This window comes from Schistocerca nitens, chromosome 6 (genome assembly GCF_023898315.1).
Source record: "Schistocerca nitens isolate TAMUIC-IGC-003100 chromosome 6, iqSchNite1.1, whole genome shotgun sequence".
NCBI classification, from domain to species: Eukaryota; Metazoa; Arthropoda; class Insecta; order Orthoptera; family Acrididae; genus Schistocerca; species Schistocerca nitens.
Genome location: NC_064619.1, coordinates 73,332,252 through 73,345,035, shown reverse-complemented (window position 1 = coordinate 73,345,035; position 12,784 = coordinate 73,332,252). Strand labels below are relative to the sequence as shown.

General features: G+C 40.5%; 1 protein-coding gene across 2 annotated transcripts in view; it reads left to right on the top strand.

The window, feature by feature from the left end:
* Positions 1 to 1,990: 1,990 nt before the first annotated feature.
* Positions 1,991 to 12,784, top strand: part of LOC126262408 (40S ribosomal protein S11) — a 30,679-nt gene continuing 19,885 nt past the window's right edge. Inside the window, exons 1-3 of one of the 2 annotated variants that reach the window (XM_049959034.1) lie at positions 1,991 to 2,082; positions 10,054 to 10,179; positions 10,240 to 10,356. In XM_049959034.1, coding sequence (XP_049814991.1) covers positions 2,071 to 2,082; positions 10,054 to 10,179; positions 10,240 to 10,356 — 255 coding nt within the window. In that variant the 5' untranslated portion in view covers positions 1,991 to 2,070. The remainder of the gene's footprint in view (positions 2,083 to 10,053; positions 10,180 to 10,239; positions 10,357 to 12,784) is intronic. The other variant, XM_049959033.1, reaches the window with a different exon arrangement.

The window sequence follows — 12,784 nt, the reverse complement described above, 5'->3', positions numbered from 1 at the left end:
TCGCGCATTCAAGGCATTACAAGCGCTGTGGAGAAGCCGTCGCAGAAGCACAACAGCTGACACAGAGCCGCGAAAGATTTTGGCAGAACACGCCGGTCTACAGCTCTGGCGTCTTCCGCTGTCAGCATAAAACACCTGTGTGTATTGCATTGTGTCAACTTCAAGAGCGCATCCTTTTGGGACGAAGGGCTTCCACTGGCAAGCCATTGCTTCACTGCCTCAGCTGTCACAACCAGGAGTGTGCAGAACCACTAAGCTGCTCAAACGATCCTTTGTGTAGCCGAGTTTGAATGCGGAATGCAAGGCTTATATACATCAATGCACTGTATGTCAGCGCAATAAAATGTTCGTGATTCGTTCGGCACATTTCTTCCACCCAATCAACGTTCGAGCATACATTTGTGTGTAGTAGGCCCTCTCCCACCATCTGAAAGTTTGACCCTCTCTTTGACCGCAGTAGATCGGTTCACACATTGGGCAGGGGTTTTCCCCGAGGCACACAGCAAAGACTGTAGCTACCACCTTTTTCTGTGGATGGAACGCCTGTTTCGTCGTTCCCCTATGCATCACGACGAATTGAGGTAGACGATTCGACTCACATCTGTTTAAGGTCTTCGCTTCGCTGATAGGGGCAAAGAGGAGTAGAACCGCAGCGTACCTGCCAGCGGCAAATGGACTTGTGGAATGACTGCATCGAGAGTTAGAGGCTCCCTTATGTAGTTGCAACTCATAACATGGACCGAGTCTCTACCTATCGTTTTACTAGGCATCCGTGCAGGCATAAAGGAGGATGAGGAAGCCATGGTAGCCGAGATGGTATATGGACAAACGATTCGTCTGCCAGGGGAATTTTTCGACCGTACTCCAAGTTATGTGATCGAGGCCTCGGACTTTGTTACGAAACTGCGGTCGCGTATTCTGCAACTGCGCCCCATGCACCAAGCGAACGACAGTCGCATCATTCATTTGTATTCCACTAATTGTCAAGATGCAAACAAGTTTCGTTCGTCACGACGCTGTGAGCAAACCGTTACAGCCGTCTTATGATGGACCCTTCAACGTCCTCCATAGGGACGACAAACAATTTAAGGTACACATTTGCTATAACCTCAAGACGATTTCAATTGACAGATTAAAGCCCGTTTACAGCTCCACCTACACCAGCTGGGACAAGGAGACTGGACAAGCCATACAGAAATGTCAGCACAGCTTCGCATTCCACATCCGAGTGCAGGCGCCACGCAGACGAGATCAACCAACGGCGTTGGTGACGCCGCATGAAGCGACACAACTGCAAGCATTGCAAAGCAAGTTATGCAGCCTGTTCGTCGTGCGCAATTCAAGCCACAATATCGCTAACACTAGGTGGGGGGGGGGGGGCGGAAGGGGCAATCCTGTGGCGATAGTGGAAAATTATCTTGCAGCAAAGTGTTGCTTGTCAAAGAAGGACGTGATGCAGTCGTAGTGTTGATTACTCTATGTTTTTACCTTTGGTCACTATAATTAACCAGAGATGTATTTTACGCATTGTCTCTATAGTTGCATTTTGTAAATGCTGTAATAAATGTTGTCACATACCCAACGAGACAAATAAATCCGACGCCCGTTGGAGGAGTGCCCCGAGGTCGCAAAATCACGTCAAGCTGCTCGTGCCGTTTGTCGCCGACACTGTGCCTTGTGACGTGGGATGTCCCGTCTGGGTGCACGTCAACGTTAGCTGCCTCGTCCGGTGTGCCGACGGCTTCTTTAAAAAACACTTAGAAAACTATATGCTGGCGCTTTCTCTCTTCTGACGCAACTCTCTGAAACCAAGTATCTCATGTCATTTTTCCAATTGATGTGTTTAATAAAAAGTAATCTCATGTATATATTTGCTAGAGAAATAGCGAATATTTTATGGAGACCAAATAAATAAATTAAATAAGAGCACCATCTTTGGTTTTTCACAAGGATAGAAACTTTGATTTATATCTGCCGTCGCATAGTGAGTTTCTTTGGATTTCAGTTCTTTGGTTGAAGTGGTTGGTTGTGTCGGGAGTGAACAAAGTTTTCTTCCTTTCTTCAACGAATATGGCGGATCAAGTAAGTGTATTATGTTTAATTTATCGTGTGCTTAATATTAAATTTGATATTGGCTTTGGGTTTATGAACTTGTTTGAGCATTCTCTCTGCAGTATTGAGGTTTTTATGCAGTTTCGATAGCGTGCCGTTCTTGGTTCCTGGGCACGTGGCGCTAGGAATAAACGTGTTGCCGCGTATATTATACAGTTTTAGGGTGGTTGAGTTTCACGGACTTGTTATCTTCAATATTCACCCTCTGTCACATAGTGTCTGGTGTCTTGCGGATTGTTGATCTAGAGAAAAAATTGTTATACACTAGTGAAGCTTCATTACTGAAACGTAGCATTTGTTCTTCCAGGAAGTGTTTGGTCGTGTTAAAGTTTATGGGCAAGGGTACTAGCGAAACCGTAGTAATATTTATATGCAGTCCGCAAATCTTAAGTTTGATTCGCTAGTGTGTCACGTGGAATACAAATTCTGTGACTTGCTGTGGTTACGATCACTTCCACTCATTAGCAAACTTTCGATTGTTGCTAAATTTACAGCTTTTGAGTTATATGATGATATTGACGACGGTCTTCTGAAAATTCGTGAAGAAACTAAGTCAATCTGATAATTCAGCTGCTGTAACCACACGTTAATTGTGCAAGCTGGTTCAGTATGGGCCGGAATTCTGGGGAAAGTAATGGACAGACAGATACGGTTTTTGCCGCTTACAACAAAATCCAAACAATGTAGTGTACTGCAAGGTTTGAAGCAACACATAATTTGCAAAATAACTTTTTTTGAATTTAACTTTTCGAGCAATTTAACACATTGATTGGATCATTATGCAGCCATGTTAGTTTAGTACATTATGTGAACTGGAATTGGCTTTGGTTTTATGTTTGTAGAGTATTGACATGCTAAAATTTTAGTTGCTCGATTGAGGTAAGATAGCTTGTCACTTCAATGTCAGCTACTTAACACTATGAAGGTAGTAAATTGTAAAGCAATACAAGTGTCCCTCATTCATGCTTCTTTACACACGGTTTACATTTCTTGTTTTTCTTAGTGGGATTTTGACACCGTGAAGATGTCCATACCACATGGGAGCTTCTTGTGGTCCCTCAAGTGATCACAGGTAGATTTTTAATGTACTTGTGGAAACCATGTTTTGACTTACTGTTGCTAAGTTTTACAGTGAACATGAGTAATAACTTGGAATGTTATTAGCTTCCGCAATGCTCAATTACATGCATTCTTGAGGACACGGGTGCAGAGGAGATTTGTTGTGGCTGCTATACTCGTCTTTTCAGGCTGTCTGAGTATCCTTAACACACATTTGTGTACAGTGGATAAGGTAGGCCAGAAAATTCAGGACTGTCTTCTCCATCCCCAAAAGCTGGGGAAGGGTCTTTGTCGTGGGTACATGTTATGGAAAATGAAATAGCAGATGTAGCAGCCAAGTCAAGGACGCATGTAGTGATAATCAGATGTTATCTCGTCATTATTGAGGTGCAAAGCTTTGCATAGATAGGAAGCAAAAGGTTTGTGTGAGCAGTTGCTAGACAACAGGCTGTACTGTGCATGCGTAGCTATGACGACGTAGGCAGACACCGTGCGTGGTGCTTGCTCTGCTCATACACTTTTCGTCACATTTTTGTGTGGAATTTCATGCATGGTGGAGCATCCGCAAATCTTAAGTTTGATTCGCTAGTGTGTCATGTGGAATACAAATTCTTTGACTTACTATGGTTATGATCACTTCCACTCATTAGCAAACTTTCGATTGTTGCTAAATTTGCAGCTTTTGAGTTACATGATGATATTGACGACGGTCTTCTGAAAATTCATGAAGATACTAAGTCGGTCTGATAATTCAGCTGCTGTAACCACATGTGAATTGTTGTTCAAGCTGGTTCGGTATGGACCGGAATTGTGGGGAAAGTAATGTACAGACAGATAAGTTTTTGCCGCTTACAACAAAATCCAAATAATGTGGTGTAGTGCAAGGTTTGAAGCAACACATATTTTGCAAAATAACTTGGGCTATTTGAAAGTAACTTTTCAAGCAGTTTAACACATCTTGATGGGACCATTATGCAGCCACATTAGTTTTGTACATTATGTGAACTGGAATTGGTTTTGGTTTTATATTTGTAGAGTGCTGACATGCTAATTTTAGTTGCTCGATTAAGATAGCTTGTCACTTCAATGTCAGCTACTTAACACTATGAAGGTAGTAAATCGTAAAGCAATACAAGTGTCCCTCATTCATGCTTCTTTACACACGGTTTACATTTCTTGTTTTTCTTAGTGGGATTTTGACACCGTGAAGATATGGGAGCCTCTTGTGGTCCCTCAAGTGATCACAGGTAGCAGCCCTGCGACGTGTTGTTGAGAGGACCTAGGGAGTTGTGCCTGGAGCAGTTGTTTTATCAATTCTACCCAGATAGGGAATGCAAATATGGAAGCAGTACTAGGCGTATTATTCATTTCAAAACTCGACTCCACAACTCAAAAAGTACCATAGCATTTTGCTGTGCGGTGACTTTGACTTTGTAAATTCGTACTCTGCAATATTGTTATGTAGCGTTCCGATCAGGTTTACATCTTCACAGCACTGCAAAAAGCTAGTAAGGTGTAATACAAATTTCTTGCAAAAAAAGTTTCTTGTGTAGCTTACACCAGAATAAAGGACAATAAATTTCATGACTATTTCAAAATGTGTAAAAAATTAACAAGGTTGTCTGGGAGGCAGAGAAACTGTACAACTGACAGTTTATATTCTACTCTAGGAATATATATAAAGCCATGTGGGGAGTTAACACGATACAACACAGTATGCTGGCAGTCTACAATTTAGCATAGAACGGCATTCTATAAATTTAAAATGTAAACACAAATTAAGAAATAACTTCAAGCCTAGAGGAAGTACTAAACAAGTCCCTTGTGGTCGAAAAGCATTGTCTCATAGAAGGCAGATTTGTAAAATTCTGCTACAGTTGTCAATATATTTGAAACATAATATTTAGTTGAAAACTACTGACCAAATTTGCTTACCTAGTCAGCTTCAAGTCAATGTTTATGTATGTTCCTCCATATACAGGGTGATTCAAAAATGCATGTAAATATTTTAAGGGTGTATTTGTGAGGTAAATATAAGACAAAAATGTTCTATAAATGTTTTTCCATAAACGTTTAATTCCAGAGTTATCGTTAAATACGAAAGTCATGTCCGTATCAAAACGACGGCAGTGCAAGCAGCAGGGTGCCATATTCTGGTACGTAATTCACATACGTATCTCCCAACAGTTGATTCGAAACTGCATGAATAGTGTTTGTTTTTGTTTGCACGTGAAGTTTACTCCTACTGTACGGAAGATGGCGCTGATGTTGTTGGTAACGGAAAAGTACGTCCTGTCGTTCATTCATCGTCGGAAGGCTAAAGGTTTCGTGCACATGATGTACTCAAACAGTGAGTATGCTGATATGCACCTTGTGTATGGTGCAGCAGATGGAAATGCACTTGCAGCAAGACGAAGGTACAGTGAGCTGTTTCCAGGAAGACGGTTACCAAGTCATCAGACGTTTGTATCTGTGGACAGACGTATGCGGGAGTATGGCATTCGTCCTGGGCCACATTCAGGTCGACCACTTGAGCATGCAGTGAACGTCGAGGAACATGTTTTGGACCTGGTAGACCAAGATCCATCTATCAGTACGAGACAAATTAGTGCAGCTGTACGACTTCCACAATCTACTGTATGGCGGCTGCTTCGGAGACAACAGTTGCATCCATTTCACCCGCAAAAAGTGCACGAATTGACACCTGAAGACTATCCTCGCCGTCAGCAATTCTGCCAGTGGTTACAAGAGCGTCATTTGAATGATCCAATGTTCATTCGGCGGATATTATTCACAGATGAGGCCATGTTTACTCGTGCGGGTGTAATCAATTCGCATAATACAGTATGCACCAGTGGGCTGTCGAGAATCCTGGCGCGAGAATTGTGCGTGGATATCAACATCAATTCTCCATAAACATTTGGTGTGGTATTGTGGGGAATTACTTACTCGGACCTCATGTTCTGCCTCCAAGGCTGAATGGGCACGCGTACTGCGAATTTTTGGAGGGAGAATTGCCTGGATTGTTACAGGATGTCCCTCTTGCAACACGAGCCACCATGTGGTTTATGCACGATGGTGCTCCCGCCCATTACAGCCGCAACGTAAGGGCGTACCTCAATTCTGCGTATCCACATCGATGGATAGGTCGCGGAGGACCAATTGCTTGGCCAGCCAGATCACCTGACCTGAACCCTTTAGACTTTTATTTATGGGGCCGACTAAAGACATTGGTGTATTCTTCTGCAGTACCGAACAGAGAAGTGCTACAACAAAGAATTGAAGGTGGTTGTGAAATTATTCGTGGAGAGTTGAACGGACTGTGTAATGTGCAGAGATCATTGATGCGACGAGCACGGGTCTGTCTGCAAGTTCAGGGACAGCATTTTGAACATGCATTGCATTAAGATTTGTGCAAATACAGTACAGTACAGTACAGTCTGTAAAATGCTTCAATTTTCCTTAGTTATTGTGCATTGCTGTAGTTCAATCAACAGGACCTAAATTAATACAGTGTTCGCGAGGAATTGTTTCAGTTTGTTACGTCACGTTTATTTATCAGTTTGCGTTGTTAGTCCAAATGCACTGTAATTAAACTGTGAACTCTGGGAATTAAATACCTTACGTTGTATTGAATGTATTATCCTGTTTTGTTCATAACTCTGTAATAAGCCAAGTATGGAAAAAATTGTATAGAACATTTTTGTCTTATATTTACCTCACAAATACACCCTTGAAATATTTACATGCATTTTTTAATCACCCTGTATAGCATTAAGAGATCTTAGTGTCTTTTTGGAACAGGACATCAGAGACTACTCCAGCAGCATCGGAATTTCATAAACCATACTAAAATGCTTCGTTCCACTCTAATTGCACGTTTCTATGTCCAGATGCATTCTGAATTACCTGATATTCAGCTTTTCTATGTTTTTTGTGATATCAATTTTTTTGGATGTCCAGTACTGCATTCTCATGCTTGGTTCTTTATTACAGTATAATGTCTTTCGTCCCAGAAAATGAAAATTTGCACTTGAAACTGAACAAAGTTGAAAGTAGCCAATAGTGTGGAATGAAACCCTTTGTTTCAAATAAACTAACTGCCACACGGGAAAAAATAATAATCAAATTTCTATACGAAATTGACAGAAATACCTTCATTAAGGTATTAATGGTTGATTGCAATAACATGGAAATAATATAAAATCAGAAAATTGGAACTACTTATTTTGGTCTTTCATGATTATGAGAATGTATATTGATTCACTTGATGGCTCCTTGCCACAGAAATCTGTTTTTTTTCATTTGATTTGGGTGTTGTAAACGAAGACTGAACAGCAATATGACGGAATATATACACGGGTCATATTGAGAATGACACCCCCCCCCCCTCCCCTACTGTAACTCGGCTTGCTCTGCGCATGTGTGAATCTGGCAGCCTGGGTGCACCGGAAAAATTTTCCCAGGTAGAATCTGGGTACTAGCTGCTATTGCTCATACGGCAAACAGCCACACCTCAAGTAGCCAGAATTGGGAGAAGGCACTGCTCATACGCGAATTCAGCTATGCGCATGAGCCCGCTGGCAACTGCTCAAACAAACCTAAGTAAGTAAGCTGTTTATAGTAAAGGCAGCGATCAGCTAGGGCATACATCCTTCCAGTAATGCAGATGGGCTCTCTTTTCACTCATCTTTGTGTAGGATACAGTTGTATGAGGCATAGTTTCTTGCTGCTGTGGGAAGACTCTAGATTGTGTAGTGCTTGTGGTCTACAGATCACAGTGCACATATTTGCATGTTCTTTGTTCAAATAAGAGGACAGAAGCTAAGTTACCTATGGATTTATCCTCTGTTTTAACTGACCATGACATGAATGTGGTGTTATAACAGGGTTGCCACAATTCTTCCTGCTTCTCCCCTATCTACTACTCCCTCAGCTTGCAGTCAGTGCTGCCACCACTTCTTGCAACTAGTCTACCAGCTGTCGTCGAGAGGCAGGGAGGTGTGATGAGTGGTTTGTTTGGGTCTTATTCTCAGAGACTGTTGACACAGCTGCCAGAGATAGTCACGTGTGCATTAGGTGTGTGCATGTGTGTGCACTCTCGTTTTCTGACAAAGGATATGGCCAAAAATTTGTTTGTGAAAGTGTGATTGTCTTTTCTGCATATGTGTATGTGTGTGTGTGTGTGTGTCTCAGCTGTCGTCTTTACGGTGAGTTGCTACCTATCCGCAGTAGTAATGTTTCACGGTTACCTGTTGTGTGGAGAGATCACCGCGGTCTCATTTCATCAACTGTGGTGTCTGGCATGTGAATAGCTGGCGACATGAGTGGACTTCTGCGAAAGGCCAAAATAGCAGGCCATTTCTGTGGGTATCTTGAACGGAACAGGGCTGCCGACTTGAAACCCATTGTTTCCCACTAATGTGCAGGCCCTGTCTGTAGGATCTAGTGACACCGCTCTGCCCGCAGGCCAAGTCTGTCTGTGTGGGGGTGTAATGTGGTGGATTTTCATGGGTTATCCATGGACCCAGGACTGTGGTGCTCCTTGGTGGGCCAGAGGGCCACGGGCAATGGATTTTAGGAATGGTGGCTGTCTCACCCCAAGTACATTGTACAGTGTGGCATCTTATTAACATATTATTTATTCTAGTGCATTTTGGAACTTCTAAAGTAGTATTAGAAAGTGTGGCCGATAAGATTAAAATTGTGGCAGTTTGTGCGCTATGTACTCACGTATTTCTTGAAAGTAAAACCATACAGTGCCTGTAAAACAATAAGACATAAACAGTGGGTAATAACTGACAATAGCGAACATAATAGAATCTAAATTTTTATTGGCCGTCACTTATAGTGTTGGTTTACACAACTGTTCCCAGTCTTATACACTTCCTTCAAGAGGCCTAGTCTGCAGCTGGCGGTCGTGTTCTCGCTTCCCGAGTGCAGTCTCGGGTTCAATTCCCGTTGGGGTCAGGTATTTTCACGTGCCTCGAGGTGACAGGGTGTTCGTGTTGTCCTCATCATTTCATCATCGTTCATGAAAGTGGCGAGTTTGGACTGAGCAAAAGTTGGGAATTTGTACAGACGCTGAAAACCATGCAGTTGAGTGCTCCACAAACCAAAACATCATCAAGAGGCTTACTTTTTTCTGAGGTTATTTCTAAAATATTTGCAGGTATTTTAAATCGGTCTTGCAACTCCAATGAAATGCGTATTTTTGTCACCAAATATGTTAGGTTTTATTGAAATTAAACATCAGTGGTCTTAATGAAACATACATACCATTTGGCTTGTTTTCTCCATCTAAAGAAATTCATTACAAAAGATGAGAGTTCTTAAGATTTTTGTTCACATGTTTAGGTATACAGAAGTCTTTGCATTTTTTGTCAACGTCGTCTTTGCTTACTCTTGATATCTAAAAATTCTCAAAATTGGGCAGTATCACTTCAGGAAACTTGTGACAACCTTATTTAAGGTTCTGTGAAATGTCAGTTTGGGAAATTGTCTTACTTGTGTTTCAGTGAAGTTTTAGAACACCTGACCATTTTAATGCTATCTGAAAGGGTGTTACATAGTTTCTACAACACATGCACATGCATACTTTCATACAGAATGTTCAGAAAACCCCATATCATTTTAATAAATGTTAAATGTCAGGAACTTAGAGTTTAGCTGGTGTTCATAGCAATGGAGGAGTCTGGTGCATGGTAAGTTTCCAGTGAATCAAAACTAGTTTCTGTTCTGAAGAACTGTAGTTGTTTCCCCGTGAGAGATCATTTCCGTTTTATCACATGACTCTTGCATTTAAAATGGTTTCTAATGTACCCTACTAGTTGTGGATAATTTTTATATATGAAAACTAATATGAACTGTTTAATTTTGCAGAGTGAGCGCTCGTTTCAAAAACAGCCAACAATATTTCTTAACCGTAAAAAAGGCTTAGGTGCCAAGAAACGGAAGTCTCTCCGTTACACTCGTAACATTGGTTTGGGTTTTAAAACACCAAGAGAGGTATGTGATTCTTTGTTATTGTGTATTAATGTTTTCTTTTTTTCCTTTGTGATGTAACAGACAGAGAAGGCATTCCAAAAGCAGCCGCACCTCAACCTTAACCGGAAAACTGGGTCGAAGAAGAAAGTTCTTAGGCGCCATCGTAATATTGGTCTTGGTTTCAAGACCCCGCGAGAGGTTTGTTAGTGGAATCCTAGCAGAGCATGGGGTTACTTGGGACAGTAAAAGGGTCAGCTTTGGTGTTGGTTATACAGTGATTAAGAAGTTAAGGTGTATCTGGGTCTGTAATTTCTTGTGAATTGTCAGCAGGAATTTCATGTGAACGTCCTTGTGCTGTGCTCGTCATTTGGAAGTGGAAAATAATTTGTTGTTTTTACGTACTTGATGAACCAGAAAGATATTGTGGGAGCTCTACTTGGAAGAACTGGCTTGGCAACACTTGATAAAATGTGATTCTGGTGTTGGATTGTAGTTCTCATTTGTCTTGCATGCATTATTTATATTTTTCATGTTTTGGAGAAGTTTGTATTGATATGTATTTTATGGTGTGGAATGTGCATGGGACTTCTGGATATTGCATGACTAAGTATGCTGTTGGCTGTTGAATTTTACATATTGTCTTATGGAATGTAAATTCCATTGAACTTCTTTCTAAAAAAAATATTCAGCAAATCTTTGGATGCTGTCGAGGTGCTGTTTTAGGACATAAGGATACACTACCAGTTGCAGTATTTTATTAAAACAATGGATACAGTTAATTTAATAAAATGTCATTAAGTGTGTGTTGGATTGTAGTCTGTTGAATGGTTCACTGTTATGTATTGATGATGTGTGTCTGAAATGGTCATCAAACAGCTGCAAATGTTTGTACTTGAGTGGCAAACATTTAATCTGCCATGATCACCCATTTGCTTTCTCAGGACATAAAATAGCAGAGTTGAACTACTCATTGAAATGCAATAGGTATAAAATATGCAAAATTGGACACAGCCTGTTGGCTGGGCTGACCAGTGAATAGTTGATGATATTTATGCTGCTGACATTCAAAGGAATCAAATTTGAAGCTGGCATTGCATTAACATTCTAATCGTACTACATATTGATGTTTCTGTTAAGTATACCACGTATCTTCATCTTTTCTGTGGAAATGTTGTTAATGATCTCATATCAGAGGCAGAATTCTGGTTGAGATGCGACATTGATACATGGTGTCACAGGAGTGCTGTTAGATTGGAAATGTCATTTCATTTTTCCATTATTTCCTGTTTGTATCGGGAATCTTTCAGAATACATATATTAAACATCAGTAATGCCAACAGATGCCAAAAGCTGAGAGAGACGACTGTTAAATAATTCATTACACATTTGTATTTGCCTCTGCAAATAAATAGTTCCCAAAATTCCTTTATGCACTCTTAGCAAGTAGTATGTTAAGGTTGTTATGTTAAATTATTTCTCCCACAATTGAAATGAAATCTTCATGCCATTTGCTATAAAAAAAAATCTTTCCTGGCATGACTTCCCATGATTATCCAGGACAATGTTACTGCCATACGCTTCACGGTATTTACAGTCCCATGTCAAGTTTACAACAAACAGGCATCCAGATCATCTTTAAAATCAACCCATTCTTGAAGCTGTGCTACAGCCTAGTGTCACCACCCAACCTAACCATGACTGTGGCATACATAGGTCAGTGAACACAACCTATGTTCTAATAAATAGTATAGAAACAATATTGTAGCTGTTCTTTCTGTAAATGCTCTTTTCTCATGCACACACAATTTCATGTGCCACACTGTCACGTTCAACCCACTGTTGAGGTACATTCCGAAAACCTCTTGTAACATTCGTGCAAGATTACTAATTATCTAAAAATGGGAGCTCCTCATACTAATATTTTATTACTAATTTCCTGTGTGTAAATCTTACCCAATAGACTGTGAGTAATCTTTTTCTTCTTCTTAACATTAAATCAGTTATGTTAGTGGTTATTTTGTAATACCAGAAGTATTCATTAGTGGTTCAAGTGTGTGTGTGTGTGTGTGTGTGTGTGTGTGTGTGTGTGTGAGAGAGAGAGAGAGAGAATGTGGAAGGATTTGGTTTAATAAGAATGTTAACTTTGTAGGAAGAGATCTGGCAGTGACTTGTGGCATAGCTGTTAATTTGATGTTGATAATCATCGAAACACTATTAGGAGTTTGCCATAAGCTTATGTCGTGCAGTGTACTTTTATAGGGTGAGGAAAACTGTTGAAACAAAGGCCATTAATAACTTCTCTTGTGTAGAGTTTGGTATTTGATGATAGTTGTATGAACAGTGATTAGTTAAAAAACTTTGTGACATGACATGTGCGGTACTCCTTTTTAAATTTATTTAGTCTCCCATTCTCTACTTGGAAATCTCTAACAAATGTTACACATAATTTGAACTCCATGCTGAAGTACCCTATTGTCACACTAGTAAAGTAGAAGTGACTAGTATTACATTTCTCCCTCTTTGTGCTGCTGTTATTAATATTACAGATATAAGTTGCTGTGAGTTGTACAGTTGTGTGATCATGGTCATGAACGAACCTCACAACATAAATAAGACAAATTTAAAA